Source organism: Myotis lucifugus, unplaced genomic scaffold, assembly GCF_000147115.1.
Source record: "Myotis lucifugus unplaced genomic scaffold, Myoluc2.0 scaffold_221, whole genome shotgun sequence".
Lineage (NCBI taxonomy): Eukaryota > Metazoa > Chordata > Mammalia > Chiroptera > Vespertilionidae > Myotis > Myotis lucifugus.
The window spans coordinates 1,216,761-1,234,574 of record NW_005871269.1 but is presented as its reverse complement, the minus strand read 5'-3'; the positions used below and the strand labels follow the sequence as shown (position 1 = coordinate 1,234,574).

General features: G+C 37.5%; 1 protein-coding gene across 1 annotated transcript in view; it reads left to right on the top strand.

Annotated features, from left to right (window-relative positions):
* Positions 1–15,337, top strand: part of HACD4 (3-hydroxyacyl-CoA dehydratase 4) — a 38,836-nt gene extending 23,499 nt beyond the window's left edge. Inside the window, exons 6-7 of the mRNA XM_023761867.1 lie at positions 13,260–13,385; positions 14,288–15,337. Coding sequence (XP_023617635.1) covers positions 13,260–13,385; positions 14,288–14,370 — 209 coding nt within the window. The 3' untranslated portion in view covers positions 14,371–15,337. The remainder of the gene's footprint in view (positions 1–13,259; positions 13,386–14,287) is intronic.
* Positions 15,338–17,814: the final 2,477 nt, after the last annotated feature.

Here is a 17,814-nt window from a genome sequence, read left to right as displayed (position 1 = left end):
TCCTAATATGATTGTATTGTTGTCAATTTCTCCCTTGATATCTTCCAGGAGTTTTTTATGTATTTGGGTGCTCCTGCATTGGGTGCATATATGTTTATCAGGGTTATATCCTCTTGTTGTGTAGATCCCTTTAGTATTATGAAGTGGCCTTCCTTATCTCTTGTTATGGCTTTCACTTTGAGGTCTATTTTGTCAGATATAAGTATTGCCACCCCAGCTTTTTTTCATTTCCATTTGCCTGAAAGATATTTTTCCATCCCTTCACTTTCAGTCTGTGTGAGTCCCTTGTTCTGAGATGGGTCTCTTGTAGACAGCATATATATGGGTCATGTCTTTTTATCCACACGATGTCTTTTGATTGGAGCATTTAGTCCGTTTACGTTTAAAGTTATTATTGAAAGGTACTTGTTTGTAGTCATTTCTATTTTTGTGCCTGTGTCCTTTCTTACCTTTTTATTTCTTCTTTTTATAGCATTCCCTTTAGCATTTCTTGCATTGCTGGCTTGGTAGTGATAAACTCCCTTAGCCCTTTTTTGTCTGCGAAGCTCCTGATTTCCCCTTCAATTTTGATTGATAGTCTTGCTGGACAGAGTATTCTTGGATTCAGTCCTTTGCTTTGCAACACTTTGTATACCTCCTTCCATTCCCTTCTAGCTTGATGTGTTTCTGTTGAGAAATCATTTGATAATCTGATGGGGGATCCTTTGTAGGTAACTCTCTGTCTCTCTCTTGCAGCCTTTAAGATTCTCTTTTTGTCGTGTACATTTGCCATCATTATTATGACATGTCTTGGTGTAGGTCTTTTGGGGTTCATCTTGCTTGGGACTCTCTGCACTTGTGCAACTTTTTTCTTCCCCATATCTGGGAAGTTTTCTGTCATTATTTCTTCAAATCCTTGCTGCTCTTCTTGTCCTTCTGGCAGCCCTATTATGCGTATGTTACTTCGTTTCATGTGTCCCAGAGCTCCCTTAGGCTCTCCTCCTGCTTTTTAATTTTTTTCTCCAGTTGCTGTTCAGATTGAGCTTGTTTCTCTACTTTATCTTCTAACTTACTAATTCGGTCCTCTGCTTCTAATAGTCTACTGTTGAAACCTTCCATGATGTTTTTGATTGTAGCTATATCATTTTCATTTCTTCCTGGTTCTTGCATAGGTTGTTGATTTTCTCATCCATCTGGTGAATGAATTGTACAACCATTACTCTGAATTCTTTTTCTGTCATGTTGCATGCTTCAATTTCATTAATTTCCTTTCTTGGTGACTCCTCATTTTCTTTCCTCTGGGGATTGTGTCGTCTTCCCATTCTGACTATTTCCAGATGGTTCAAACGTCGAGTTGCATGTTGCGTGGGCCTGGGCCGTGTGCAGTGGGAGCTTTGCACCACCCTAGTATCACTGAAGAGCTCTGACACTAAGATGTGTGGTTGTGGTGGGTTGGTGGGAACCAGGCTCGCTCAGAGTCAGCGTTACCAGCGCTCAATGGCCTCGTGTGTGCACTTAGAATCAGGGACCCCGCCTGCACCGTGCTGAAACAGAGACCCCCCTGGAGTGTGTTGAAAATCAGAGCCCCGTAGCGTGCGCCAGGAGTCAGAGTTCCCCAAGAATTCAGTATCAGAGTCTCTGTTGTTTCGCTCGGCCTCGCATTGAGAATCAGGGTCCCTGTGTGCACATGCACCAAGAATTGGAGTCACTGGCTCTTAGTGTGAATGCACAGGAGATCAGGGGTCCCAGGCGCAGGTGATAAGAAACACGGTCAGGTCACTGGTGCTTGGTGCTGCCTCCCGCCAGGAGAATCGGGGTCCTGGAGCCCCTGCTGCTGGGAACAAGCCCCCAGTGTTCGCACACTTCCAGGCCAAGACTCCTGCAGCCTGTGCTGCGGGGAGCAAATTCCCAGTGTTCACGCACTTCCAGGCTAAGACTCCTGTAGCAGCACTGAGGCCTGGGTGAGGGGTGGGTCTATCAGTTACTCTGGTGCTGCCTGCGAGCCTGCAGGGAGGGGGATGGGCTCTGTTACTCACAGAGATCTGCCGCTGGGATGTCTGGATTCTTGGTGTCCCTGGGTCTGTAGCTGTGGTCGCAGGTCTCTGTCCCCAGTGCCTGCAGTGTCCTGGTTTGTGTCTGAGACCAGACTGGGTGGTGCTGAGGCCAGAATCTTAGTCTCAAGCAGCTCTGTTTCTCAAGATGGCGTGGTCTCTGTGCCCGCGCTGGCCACCCAGGAGTGTCCGCGCTGGAGCGAGCGGGGCTCCGCCATCTAAGACTGCCCGGTTTAGCAGCCCCTTAGAAGACCTGCAGAATCTAACTGTCCCTAGCTCATACACACGAACACCACACACGTCCTCGCGCTCTCACACTCTCTCCCTCCCTACCTTCCTGCCAGTCGCCATCCTGAGCATGTTTTCTTATGTCTCTGGGCCTTCTATATGTCCTCTTTCGAAAAGTGTCTATTTAGATTCTTTGCCCATTTATTGAATGGATCATTTATCTTCCTTTTGTTAAGTTGTATGAGTTCTCTGTAAATTTTGGAGATTAAACCCCTATGGGAAATATCATTGGCAAATATGTTCTCCCATGCAGTGGGCTTTCTTGTTGTTTTGTTGATGGTTTCTTTTGCTGTGCAGAAGCTTTTTATTTTGATGTAGTCCCATTTGTTCATTTTCTCCTTAGTCTCCATTGCCCTAGGAGCTGTGTCTGTAAAGATATTGTTACGACATATGTCTGCTATTTTGCTGCCTATGGAGTCTTGTAGGATTTTTCAAGTTTGTATTTCTTAATCCCCTTCTCCTTTTTCACCCAGCCCTGCCCCTCTGGCAACCATCAGCCTGTTCTCTGTATTTATGAGTTTGTTTCTGTTTTGTTTTTTAGATTCTACATATAAATGAAATCATACAGTTTTTATCTTGACTTATTTTACTTAATGTAATACTCTCTACCTGGGTCCATCTATGCCAAGATTTCTTTCTTTTCTTAAAAATAGCTGAGTACTGGTACCCAGAAGTCACTGATTGTCTCTTCCTTGCCTCCCTCTTCCCCCCTCCCCATCTCACCTCCACTCTGCACAGAGGTCTTTGGTCATTTCATGTGTATATTTTGTTCTCAAATAGGTGGTAAACTCTTTGCGAGAGAGAATTTTGGCATCCCTCATGGCTTCCAATTTGGTGCCCTTTCCCTTCCCCCTGCCCTATACTAAGGTTTTCTTGAACGGTGTCTATAATTCTCTGCATGGGATAGATTTCCTCAAACCATTTTTAACCTTCACCTTGGTTATTTCAACTTAGCTTCTGATCCAATATTGCTGTTATAGTTGGATTTTATTCAAATTTTAATTCCACATTTCATCTCAAAATGTAGATTAAATTGTTAGTTTTGGTTATATATTTTTTCTTTTCTTTAACCAAGTGAATTTCTAAGTATTTTAAGACTAAATCCGAATCGAGTATTTGTGATGATGTAATTGTATATGATAGGAATCCATCTTGAACAGCTAAATTACAATCTGAGAAGAGCCATTCAGTCACCATTAGGTCATCTAGACGTACTTAGCAATACTTTACCTCGACCTCTTCTCCTTGACTTGTTTAATTGTGCAATTAGTTGATTAATGATGACATTATGTTAGATTGATTAAAGTTTCTCCTTGAAAAGGAAATTTAAGGTTTTTACTATTCCCTTATGTGAGGAGAGATGCAGCATATACTATTTACATCACCTTAAATATAGAAAGTGGGAAACTATATATAAAAAGGCCTGACATTTTTAATTGATTTTTATCTGGAAACTAGAGAAAAATTCAGTAATCCTAGTTTGGCGCATTATTTATTCAGGCCTCACCCATTAAATTTCACTTCCATTTTGACCAACTGATCAAAATTGGTCTGATTATGTATTGCATTTAAATTTTTTAAAATGTTCAATTATAGTTGACATATAATATATTTGTGTAAGGTGTATAACGTAGTGGTTAGACATTTATATACCTACTAGAGGCTCAATGCACGAAATTTGTGCAGGAGGCTTGGCCCTTGCAGCCCCGGCTTTGTCCAGAAGGACATCCAGAAGGTTGTTTGGCTGTCTGGTCTAATTAGCATATTACGCTTTTATTATTATAGATGTAGTGGTCACCACAATAGGCCTCGTACCCATCTGGCAACATAGTTATTGCAATATTATTGTATGTATTCCCTATGCTGTATTATATCACATTCTCATGACTACTTTTATAACTGGCAATTCATACTTCTTAATCCTTTTCACCTTTTCTCCTCACCACCCCAATTCCCCTCTCATGTGGCAAGCATCAGTTTGTTCTGCGCATCTATGCATTTGTTTCTGTTTTATTTATTTTGATTTTTAGATTCCACATGTAAGTGAAATCATACAGTAGTTGTTTTTCTCTGACTTATGACTTAGCATAATTCTATCTAGATCCATTCATGTTGTTGCAAATGGCAAGATTTCATTCTTTTTATGGCTAATATCCCCTTGTATATGTATGTACAAAATCTTCTTTATTCATTTGTCTATTGATGGATGCCTAGGTTGCTTCCATCTTGGCTATTGAAATTATTGCTGCAATGAACATAGGGGTGCATCTATCTTTTTGAATTAGTGTTTTGGCTTTCTTTGGATACATACTAGAAAGTGTAATTGCTGGGTCATTAAGTCTATTTTTAATTTTTTGAGGAGCCTCCATGCTGTTTTCCATAGTGGCTGCACAAATTTGAAGTCCCACCAATAGTGCACCTGGGTTTCTTTTTCTCCACATCCTTGCCAACAACTGTTTGTTGACTTGGTAACAGCCAGTCAGACAGGTGCAAGGTGGTATCTCATTGGAGTTTTCATTGGCATTTCCCTTATGATTAGTGATGTTGAGCATCATTTCATGTATCTGCTAGCCATTTGTATGCCCTCTTCGGAGAAGTGTCTATACATGTTCTCTGCCCATTTTTAAATGGAATTATTTATTTTTTAAAAATTATGTTTATTGTTGAAAGTATTACAGATATCCCCTCCCCATTTCCCCTATGACTCCTCTTCATCTCTTACTACCCCCCCCCGCCCCACCCCAGGCCTTCACTGATCGCACTATTGTCTGGGTCCATGGGTTGTGCATACATGCATATAAATTCTTTGGTTAATCTCTCCCCCCCTCCCCCCTCCCTCTTCCCTCTGAGATTTGTCAATCTGTGGCATGCTTCTGTGTCTCTGGATATATTTTGTTCATCAGTTTATTTTGGTTATTCCACATATGAGTAAGATCATGTGATACTTACGTTTCTCTGACTGGCTTATTTCGCTTAGCATAATACTCTCCAGGTCCCTCCATGCTGTCTCAAAGGGTAAGAGATCATTCTTTTTTACTGCTGCATAGTGTTCCATTGTGTAAATGTACCACAACTTTTATATCCACTCATCGACTAATGGGCACTTGGGCTGTTTCCTGATCTTAGCTATTGTACATAGTGCTGCTATGAACATCAGGGTGCATATATTCATTATGATTGGTGTTTTGAATTTCTTAGGATATATTCCTAGAAGTGGGATCAGTGGGTCAAATGGCAGTTCCATTTTTAATTTCTTGAAGAAACTCCATACTGTTTTCCATTGTCTGCATTCCCACCAGCAGTGTACTAGGGTTTCGTTTTCTCCCCATCCTCACCATAAGTTGTGAAACCATGAAAATCCTGGAAGAAACCATAGGCAGCAAAATCTTAGACATGTCTCTTAGCAATATAATTGCTGAGACATCTCTGAGGGCAAAGGAAACCAAAGGAGAAAATAAACAAATGGCATTACACAAACATAAAAAGCTTCTGCACGGCAAAAGAAACCAACAAAATGAAAAAAGAGCCCACTATATGGGAGAACATATTTGCCAATGATACATCTGATAAGGGGTTAATTTTCCAAAATATATAAAGAACTCATACAACTTAAAAGGAAGACAATCCAATTAAACAATGGACAGAGGACCTAAATAGACACTTCTCCAAAGAGGACATACAGATGAACAAGAGACATATGAAAAAATGCTCCAACTCACTATTTATCAGAGAGATGCAAATTAAAAGGACAATGAGGTATCATCTCACACCTGCCAGAATGGCTACCATCAACAAATGGATTATTTTTTTATGTTAAGGTGTATGAGGTCTTTATATATTGTGGGTATTAACCCTTAACAGATACATCATTTGCAAATATCTTCTCCCATTTAGTAGGTTGCCCTTTAGTTTTGTTGGTTTCCTTTGCAATGTAGAAGCTTATTAGCTTAATTTAATCCTATTTATTGTTTTTCTTTTTGTTGTCTTTGCCCTAGAAGACATATCTAAAAAAATATTGCTAAGGCCAGTGTCAAAGAGTTTATTGCCTATGTTTTCTTCGAGGAGTTTTATGGTTTCAGGACTTATAGTTAAGTCTTTAATTCATTTTATTTTTGTATGTGATATAAGAAAGTGGTCTAGTTAATTTTGTACGCCTGTCCAGTTGCCATCATCATTTATTGAAGAGACTGTCTTTATCCCGTTGTAAATTCTTGCCTCCTTTGTTGTATGCTAATTGACCATATAAGCATAGACTTATTTATGGGCTATTTTATTGCATTGGTCTATGTGTCTGTTTTTATGCCAGTGCAGGTATCATGCTGTTTGATCACTATAGCCTTATAGTATAGTTTGCTATCAGGTAGTGTGATACCTTAACTTTGTTCTTTCTCAATATTGCTTTGGCTATTTGGGGTCTTTGTTGGTCCCATATAAATTTTAGGATTATTTCTTCTGGTCATGTTAAAAATGTCATTGATATTTTGATAAGAATTGTATAAAATCTGTAGATTGCTTTGGGTGATATGGACATTTTAACGATGTTAATTATTCCTATCCATGAGCACGGTGTATGCTTCCATTTGTGTCTTCTTCAATTTATTTGCAATGTCTTCGTTTTCTGAGTACAAATCTTTTACATCCTTGGCTAAATTTATTCCTAGATATTTTATTCTTTTTGATGCAATAGTAAATGGGATTGTTTTCTTAATTTCTCTTTCTGTTAGTTTGATATTGGTGTATAAAATGCAATCAATTTTTGAGTATTCATTTTGTATCCTGCAACTTCATTGAATTTATTAGTTCTAATAGTTTTTTTTGGTGAATTCTTCAGAGTTGTCTAAATATAGTACCAGGTATTGTGCGAATAATGAGTTTTACTTCTTCCTTTCCAATTTGGATGCCTGTTATTTTTCTTGTCTGATTTGTATGGCTAGGACTTGCAATCCTGTGTCAAATAGAAGAGGTGAACGGGGACATCCTTGTTTTAGTCCTGATCTTAAAGCTTTCAGCTTTCCACTGTTGATATGATATCAGCTATATTTTGTTATATATGGTGGCCTTGATTATGTTGAGGTACATTTCCTCTGTACCTACTTTGCTGAGTTTTTAATCATGATTGGATGTTGGATTTTGTCAAATGCTTTTTCTGCATCTATCAATATGATCATATGATTTTATCCTTCATTTAGTTTATGTGTCATGCTAATTGATTTGTAGACACTGAACCAGCCTTGCATCCTAGGAATAAATCCCACTTGATCATGGTGTATAGTCTTTTTAATGTATTGCCAAATTTGATTTGCTAACATTGTGTTGAGGATTTTTGCAGCTAAAGTCATCAGGGATATTGGCCTGAAATTTTACTTTTTTGTGTTCTTTGTCTGGCTTTGATATCAGGGTAATGCTGGCCTCATAAAGTAAGTTTGGGAGCTTTCCCTCCTCTTCAATTTTTTGTAATAGTTTGAGGACAGGGATTAATTATTCTTTGAATATTTGGTAGAATTCACGTGTGAAGCCATCTGGTCCAGACTTTTGTTTGTTGGTGTGTTATTTTTATTAGTGATTCAGTTTTGTTATTAGTAATTGGTCTATTCAGATTTCCTATTTCTTCCTGATTCAGTCTTGAAAGGTTGTGTGTTTATAGGAATTTATCCATGTTTTCTAGGTTGTCTAATTTGTTAGCATATAATTGTTTTCAGCATTTTCTTATAATTCCTTGTATTTCTGTGGTTTCTGTTGTCATTTCTCTTTCATTTTTTATTTTATTTGGGCCCTCTTTTTTTCTTGATGAGTCTGGTGAAAGGTTTATCAATTTTATTTATCTTTTCAAAGAACTTGCTGTTGGTTTCATTGATCGTTTCTAGTGTGTGTGTGTGTGTGTGTGTGTGTGTGTGTGTGTGTGTGTGTGTTTAGTCTCATTTATTTCCCCTCTGATTTTTATTATCTTCCTTCTGTTCATTTTGGGCTTTGTTAAGGTTAGATTATTTGAGATTTTTTTTGTTTCTTTAGGTAGATGTATGAATTGCTCTTTTAAAACTGCTTTTGCTGTATTCCATTTTTGGTCATTGTGTTTGCATCTCATTTGTTTTAAGCTACCTTTTGATTTCCTACTTGATCTCATTGTTAACTCATTCATCATTTAGTAGCATGTTGTTTAGCCTCCGTGTGTGTGGGTCCCCTCCCCCCCAATTTTCTTCTTGTAATTGATTTCTAATTTCATACTGTTTTGATCAGAGAAGATGCTTGATGGGATTTCTACTTATTAAATTTATTGAGACTTGTTTTGTGGCCTATTCTAGATGTTCCACTGCACTTGAAAATGTATATTCTGCTGTTTTTGAATGAAATGTCCTATAAATGTCTATTAAATTCATCCATTCTAATGTTTCATTCAGGTCACTTTCCTCATTGATTTTGCCTGGGTTATCTATCCATTGATGTAAGTGGGGTGCTAATATCCCCTACTATTACTGTATTACTGTGGATCTCTCCCTTTATGTCTGACAATATCTGCATAAAATATTTAGGTGCACCTACATTGGGTGTTTAGATGTTTATGAGTTATGTTCTCTTGTTGGATTGATCTGTTTATCATTATAAAATGTTCTTCTTTGTCCCTTATTATAGCCTTTGAGTCTATTTTGTCTGATATAAATATTGCTATTCCAGCTTTTAAATTTCCATTTGTATAAAATATCATTTTTCATTTGTTTAGTTTATCTCTGTGTGTCTTTTGATCTGAGGTATAGGAGCATGTGTGTAGGTCTTATTTTATCTACTTAGCTACCCAATGTCTTTTGATTAAAGCATTTAGTCAATTTACATTTAATTATTGATAGGTATGTAATTATTGCCATTTTATTAATTTTTTGTTTTTTTTGTGGTTCTTCTGTTCCTTTCTTCTCCTGCTCTCTTTTATATATTTACGACTTTGTATAGTATTATGTTTGGATTCTTTTCTATTTTTTGTGTATCTCATAGATTTTTGGTTTGTGGTTACCATGTGCTTAATATAGAACAGGATGCTTTAAGTCAGTGGTTCTCAACCTTGGCTGTACATTAGAATCACCTGGGAATCTTTTTTAAAATCCTTTATTTCTGGGCCTCATCCTCTGGAAATCTGTTTCTTTGGTAACTAATTGTTGTGGGCCCAACCCATAACAAAGAAATAGAATTTCCGGAGGATGAGGCCCAGAAATCAGGATTTTAAAAAGATTCCCAGGTGATTCTAATGTGCAGCCAAGGTTGAGAACCACTGCTTTAAGTTGATGGTTGCTTTTAGAACACATTCTAAAAAGGCATTTTTTTTCTGATACTCCATTTGTTTTGTCATTTTTTTACCTCTTTTATATGTGTTTGTGTGTATCCCTTAATTTATTATTGTATTTGTGCATATTCTTCCTACTTTTGCCTTTAATCTTCATTCTAGCTTTATAATAGGTTGATCCACTACCTTTACTAAGTATTTGTCTTTGTCAGTGAGATTTTTCATTTCCTGTATTTTCTTTTTAGTTTTGACCTTTTCTACTTAAAGAAGTCCCTTTAATATTTCTTGTAATGTTGGTTTAGTAGTGATGAAATCCTTTAGCTTTTGCTTGTCTGGAAAACGTTCTCTCTCTTTCGATTCTAAATTATAACCTTGCTGAGTAGAGTAATCTTGGTTGTAAATTGTCCCCCGTTCATCACTTTGAATGTTTTACGCTATTTCCTTCTGGCCTGAAAAGTCTATTGAAAAATCTGCTAGTTTTCCTATGGGAGCTCCCTTGCATATAACTAGCTGCATTTCTCCTGATACTGTTAAGATTCTCTGTCTTTAACCTTTGGCATTTTATTGTTAATTTTTATTGATTTCAGAGAGGGAGAGGGAGAGAGAGGTAGAAACATTAATGATGAGAGAGAATCATTGATCAGCTGCCTCCTGCATGCCCCTACTAAGGATCAAGCCTGCAACCTGGGCATGTGCGCTTGACTGGAGTCTAAAACCCAGGACTTTTCTGTCTCCAGGCTGATGCTCTATCCACTGAACCAAATCAGCTAGGGCTAACCTTTGGCATTTTAATCATGATTTATCTTGGTGTCAGCCTCTTTGGGACTTTTTGTGCTTCCTGGACTTGTGTGTATTTTTCCTTCACCACATGAATGAAATTTTCTGTCATCATTTCTTCAAGTAGGTTTTCAATCTTGGTGTCTCTCTCTTCTCCTTCTGGGCGCCCTGTGATGTGAATGTTGATGTGCTCTATGTCGTCCCAGAGGTCCCTTAAACTATCCTTTTTCTAAAATTCTTTCTTTTAGATCTTCTGATTGGATGTGTTCTACTACCTTGTCTTTCAGGTAGCTGATTTGATCCTCTGCTTCATCTAATCTGATGCTTATTTATTCTAGTCTAGTTTTCATTTCACTTATTACTTTCTTCAGTTCTAAAAGGTACTTTAAAAATATTTTTTATCTCTTTGTTGACGTTCTCTTTATCTGGTATCATGCTCATCTCCATTTCATTTAGCACCTTTACTGGAGTTTTGTCCAGTTCTTTCATTTTTTTTTTTCAGTTCTTTCATTTTGAACAAGTTTCTCTGTCTCCTCATTTTGGCTGACACTGTTTTTTTTTTGTTTTTAATTAATTGGGGTTACATTGATTAATAACTTTATATAAATTTTGGTTGTACAAATATTGGGTGTACAACTTTATGACATCTGTATACTCTATTGTGTGCTCACCTACCCCCGAGTCTAGCCTCCTTCCATTACCATATATTTGACTCCATTTAACCTCTTTGTCATCCCACCCCCCCTCCTCCTTCTGGTAACTACCATTCTGTTATCAGTATCTGTGAGTATGGCTTTTTAAAATTTTTTATTTTATATCCCACAAATGAGTAAATCACATTTCCTGTCATTTTTACATCTCACTTTTCACTTAGCACAATATTCTCAAGATCCATCATTGTCACAAATGGTAGTATTTCACCTTTTATGAATGAATACTATTCCATTGTATAGATGTACCATATCTTCTTTATCTAATTATCCATTGAAGGACACTTAGGTTGTTTACCTGTCTTGACTATTGTGAATAATGCTACAATGAATGTAGGGGTATGTATGGTTATAAATGTTTTCAAAAATTTCAGGTAGATTCCCAGAAGAGGGATTGATAAGGTAGCTATCAATTTCTTTTAGGAACTGTCATACTGTTTTCCACAGTGGCTGCACCAATTTACATTCCCATCAGCAGTGTATAAATTTTCCTTTTCTCCATCTCTAACACTCGTTATTTCTAACAGGTATGAGGTGGCATCTCATTGTAGTTTTGATTTTCATTTCCTTTATAACTAGTGATGTTGAGCATCACTAGCAAATGGATTTTTAAATTTCTCCTTCTGATTGTTATTAGTGTATAGAAACATGACAAATTTCTGTACATTCATTTTGTATCCTGCTTCTTAATTCATTCTATTAATTTTTCAATGGATTCTTTAGGGTTTTCTATATTTATAGCATCATGTCATCTGTAAATAGTGAGTTTTACTTCTTCCTTTCCAACTTGGATGCCTTTTATTTCCTTTTCTTGTCAGAGTACTAGGATTTCCAATATATATTGAATAACAGTGGTGAGAGTGGGCATCCTTGTCTTTTTTCTGATCTTAGATTTTTCACTCATGTATGATGTTAGCTGTGGCCTTGCCCTATATAGCCTTTCTATACTCACTTTGAGATTTTTTTTCATAAATGGATGTTGGATTTTGTCAAATTCATTTTCTGCATTTATTGATAATCATATGACTTTTATCTTTGGTTTTATTGATGTTTTTGTGATATTGAACCTTTCATTCCTGGTATAAACCCTACTTGATCATGGTGTATAATCTTTTTATTATTGAATTCAGTTTGCTAATATTTTGAGAATTTTCGTATGCATTTCATCAGGGATATTGGCCTGTAATTTTTTGTAATTTGTGTGTGTGTGGTTTTAATATCGGTTATGCTGGCTTTGTAGAATGATTTTGGAAACATTTTTTCATCTTTTGGTAGGGCACATGTGCTAGTGCTGCAGTGCCCTGCTAGTTCTGCACGTTCTCCAGGTAGGGCAGCCCTGCCAATGGGCTCTCTAATGCTTGTTTAGTTATATACTTTCTCTGGGTTGGGGAGCCCCACACACATGTGTAGCCCAGTGGTTGCATGTAGCAGTGCCTTACAGTATTTGCTAGATTAATTTGTCCTGTACATGGCACCCTTCTGTTCCTGCCGGAGCTAGCTCCAAAGGGACGGCTGGGGACCTGCTACAGCAGCTCCACAAGTTGGCCAGAACTCCCACCCACTGTCCAAGTCAGGGAAACAAACTGGTGCCTCCAGTCCTGGGTTGTCCCCCAACCTTCTCTCTGTGGTCTCTTACTAGTTGTGCAATTGGCCCTCAGCTGACTCTCAGGAGAAATTGTTCTAAATGTAGGTGTAATTCGATGTGTTCTTGGGAGCGGGTGAGCTTAGTATCCTCTTATGAGGTCATCTTGGGCTGCTTCTGAAACCAGTTACCTTATTGCAAAACTTTTCAGAATCTCTCCTATACTAAGGTGTGTTGTTTTCCTCTACGAGGAAAACATATGCTGCATTTTCTGTTTGTTCATCTGTCACCCACCCTTACTTGTGGCTAAAGGGACAGGTATTTTGAGGTACCATTTGAAGAAACACTGTAAATTATCTCAAGTATAAGATGGACAAAAATTCAACAAGTCATACTGCTGTCATGGTCTTGCCAGTTTAATCATTCAGCATATTTCTATATTAAACTGTAGCTTTAGCTAAAAGATTCAGCAATCAGCACAAAACTGTCATTATCAAATTCAAAATATCCTTCCATTGTGCAGACACATCTACCTATACATACGTATTTCTAAAGCAAGCTAAGCAGAGAAACCTCCATGATTCCTTCTTTTTTTCTTTAAACAGCATTTGCCGTCTATCAGTCGCTGCCTTACTTTGAATCATTTGGCACTTACTCCACAAAGCTGCCCTTTGACCTGTCCATCTACTTCCCATATGTGCTGAAAATATATCTCATGATGCTCTTTATAGGTAAGTGGCGTTTCTGTTTTGTGCTGCCATCAACCTTAACAGAAAGGTCTACAAACATGGGACAGAACAAAGAGGAAGCCTGACACAATGAGTTAGACCTTGTTAGTAAAGCACCTACAAATTATAATACTCTTTTCAAGATCAAATGAACCAGAACAGTTTTACTAGCAGAAAATGAAACTGCATTATATTATATATGAAATATAGAAGTTTCTACTATAGACACAAGTATCTAAAAAAATATAGATGTCAAAATAAGCAGTCCTATTTCTGATTTTTCCATTTACAGTGGGGCCTTGACTTATGAGTTTAATTCGATCTGAGACCGAGCTCGTTAAGGAGCTCGTTAACTCAAATTACTCTGTCAACTCAATGCAAAAAATCGGCCGAGAGACAGCTGGTATCTCAAAAAACTCGTTAGTCAGAACACTCGTAAGTCAAGGCCCCACTGTATATCTATTATCTGTTTCTTTCCTAGCAAGTAAGAAAAATGTAACAAAAACTTACAGTTGAAAAAATTTGGTCAATTTCCCAGGAAATAGGGAAAAAGACTTCCATTATTAAATTTTAGCTTCCCCAGCTCTCACCATCACAAATCCCCAAGAATAGTGATTATCACTAGAAGGTAACAACTATCAAATATATAAGAACAATACACAAAAGAGAAGACAAATGTGAAACATTAGGGGACGTGGAGAGCTCCCTTAAAGGGAAAAATGAATTCCTTTCAATAAACGGTGAGGTGGAGGGGTTTGCTTTACTTTCCCTTCTGCGAATCTCTCCTGCCAAGTCTGAGCCCTGGCCTCCCAGGCAGCGCTCTAACTGTATTTTAAAACTATGGTTTGTTCCAAAGAAATGGTTAATCACTCTTACTAACTTTTACCATTTCCTTCTCACGATAGGTATGTATTTTACCTACAGTCATCTTTACTCAGAAAGAAGAGACGTCCTCAGCGTCTTTCCCATCAAAAAGAAGAAACTGTGAGCAGCATTCTGCTGTGACATAAGGAAAAACAGGCTGTGAATTCCGCTGCAGAAACACCACAGGAAGCATGCTGGTGGGGGAAGACCGAGCGTGTGACAGAAATCCATGAATGACCTCCTCCCCGGACACCTCACAGCAGCCTGTTTTGAAAATATAACGTGTGAGACCCACAGACTCTGAACCACCTGTTTCTCCAAAGCTGTGGATTTCATACAAGTTAAGTTTATATTGTATGAAGCCTGATAGTTTCCTGTAAGGGTAATGAGAAGTAGATTAACTGGCGTAGATTCAATTAACCTGAGAGACCAACGTTGTTAAACCACATCTATTTCTTTTCACTTCCGAATTCCCCTGTAGCAGCAGATCCACAGGAGGGAGCGCTGTGAAGTATGGTCTGCAGTGTCCACAGTAACATTTTGTAGATGTCACCGTTCCCAGAGGTAACACTCGTCAGACACACTTACAAAAGGAAACCATTTTCCCAACCCCGAAAGACCATTAGTATTACACAAGTTATCTGGGCTTTGATGCTGTAAAGCAGGACCCTGATGCAAACAATAAACCTTTGATAAATACACAAATAATGCCCCATATTCCTTTAAAAAAACAGGTCACATATACCTTACACAGATAAAAGCTAAGAAAATTAAGAACTAGTCATGTTTCATATCATTTATTACTGAATTACTATTATTAATTACTCTAACGTTATAAGTCATCACTTATAGCTTTGAAAATTGATCCTTTGAAGATTTAAAATATAACTGATTAATGGAATAATTTCTGAATCACTGGAATATCATTTGCTTTTCTTGGAAGAATTATAGAATCTTATTATCCAGCAACTATATAAAAAGGGTACTTAATATTTTGTTACATAAAAACCAGGTAGTAAAAATGTATTTACAAAAAAATAATAATTTTACACCATTAAATAAAACAATCAAGCATTAAAAGATAACTTGATATCTTTAAGTATTAAGACTATCCTTTTAAAGCTACATTTATTTTGCTTTTAAAGTTGCTTATTTTACTTCTAAATTAAAAGTTCCTGAAAACTTTAGTGTGCAAATATTCTCTTTACAAACTGTAGGTGACTTAGTCTAGCTCCCTCCCAATAAAGATGGCCACATATATTGCTGAAATATACATCTAGAATCACTAAAATGAAGATAAAGAACTAGCGAAACTATACTTTATTGGGTCATTACAAGAAATTAAAATTTCATTACTAAATAACACTTTAATTTTTAACGCAAATTATCTGAAGAACCTTCCTACTTCTTAAAACAGAAGACCAAAAAGAAACAAGTAAATTTATAATTATGGTAATTTTTAAACAGAAATAAGGATTGACAATAATTTGAGATATCTGCAGCATTTGTAACATAAAAAGATTTGTAACATACTGTAATTTCCTATGGTGACAATTGTTAGTATTATTGTGGTTGGTTACTTATATTAAAATTGAAATACTGAATTTCACTAGAGATTAGTGAAAATAAGGATGTGCTTTCTTCTTCCACTCAAGCTCATGTTCCCCAGGTTAAGAAACCAAGAGAGTAACCATCTAATTAATTGGCTGTTATCAAGATTGAGAAGTTTTAACTGTGTCCATCAAATCTCCATTGTGTTTTGTTCAGTGTGGTGAAAGAGTTTCTCTAATGTAAGAACCATTTGGTATTTTGAAAGCATAAGATATGACTTCTAAATGATCTTTGGAGTTTCAAATGCCAAGTGAATTACCTGAAGTTCTAATAACTTAAGCAAAGAAATAGTAATCACAACAACAGTGTCTCTGGTGCCAAAAAACCAACAATAAAACTACCCCCCAATCACACTGTTGTGGAGAATTTACTCCATCACTCAGCAAACAGTCTGCTAAAATATACAAGGGAAACCCACACACCCTCGCACGGAATATCAGAGTCCTCAACTTTTCCTTCATCAAAGTAGTTGTATACAAAGCAATAACAAACTTCTTCCCAACATCTTCGTTCAGTTTCATCTTACTGTAGTCTGCTTGTCAAGAAGCACTCCTATCCTGGTCTTAGCTTTTGATTCTATAAACAGGTGCACCTTAGTAGAGTGAGTTGATCCTGAGTCGGCTGTGTACACATGCCTACGTACACTCAAGAAACACTCATATTGTGCCTACAATGTACCAGTCACAGGTCAACACGATAAAACCTTTACCAAGTTTGTTTTTAAAGAAGGTACCACATCTCACTGAAGTCCCTAAGAGAGGTGGTAACTTTTTTTTTTTTTTTTTTACTATACCAGACTCTGCCTATGAAGAGCAAATTGTCACATAAAAGAATCTTTTTTCCAGAAGTGTCTAAAGTAGCTATAACATCAAGATCTAAATATTTATCTGGAGAAACGTACATTTATTTAAAATTTATGTGCAAAGACAACACAGTTACATTTTGTTTCATTGTGCTAAAGTATTGAAGTGATTTAAACAAAAATGACCTTACCTTTTGCCCAACATCTTCCTCTCATTTGTTTATTTCTGTCATTTTACTTTCTTCTTCTGGACCTAAGTGATATATAATTTTGATTTGGCACTTTTCTCTAGGTCAGTGGTCGGCAAACTGTGGCTCGCGAGCCACATGCGGCTCTTTGGCCCCTTGAGTGTGGCTCTTCCACAAAATACCATGTGCGGACGCGCACGTACAGTGTGATTGAAACTTCGTGGCCCATGCGCAGAAGTCGGTTTTCCGCCTGGGCGAGTCTATTTTGAAGAAGTGGCGTTAGAAGAAGTGGGGGGGTGGACATATAGAGGATGAATGAAAGGAGATAGACGAAACAAGTATACAAGATGAGTGTGGATGGGACAGTTGGAAGGGGTCGACCTCAGCAAACGTACCTCAATCAGATTGATGACTTTTTTTTTTTTTTAAATATATTTTATTGATTTTTTACAGAGAGGAAGGGAGAGAGAGAGTTAGAAACATTGATGAGAGAGAACCATCGATCAGCCGCCTCCTGCACATCTCCTACTGGGGATGTGCCCGCAACTCAGGTACATGCCCTTGACCGGAATCGAACCCGAGACCTTTCAGTCCGCAGGCCGACGCTCTATCCACTGAGCCAAACCAGTTTCGGCATATTGATGACTTTTTAGCAAAGGCCAGCTTAGGAGTACCCCAATTAAGTTAATAACAATGTACCTACGTATATAGTTTAAGTTTAAAAAATTTGGCTCTTAAAAGAAATTTCAATCGTTGTACTGTTGATATTTGGCTCTGTTGACTAATGAGTTTGCCGACCACTGCTCTAGGTCATTTATTCGAAGTAATTCCAGGGAGCAATGGTCACAGAGTTAACCAGAGGGCGTGTTTGGAATGCAGATCCCCTGGTTTCCCCTAGAGATCTGCTGAATCAGAGCCATTGGTAATGGCCCAGGAACCTGCATGTTGACAGGCCCCTCAAATGAGC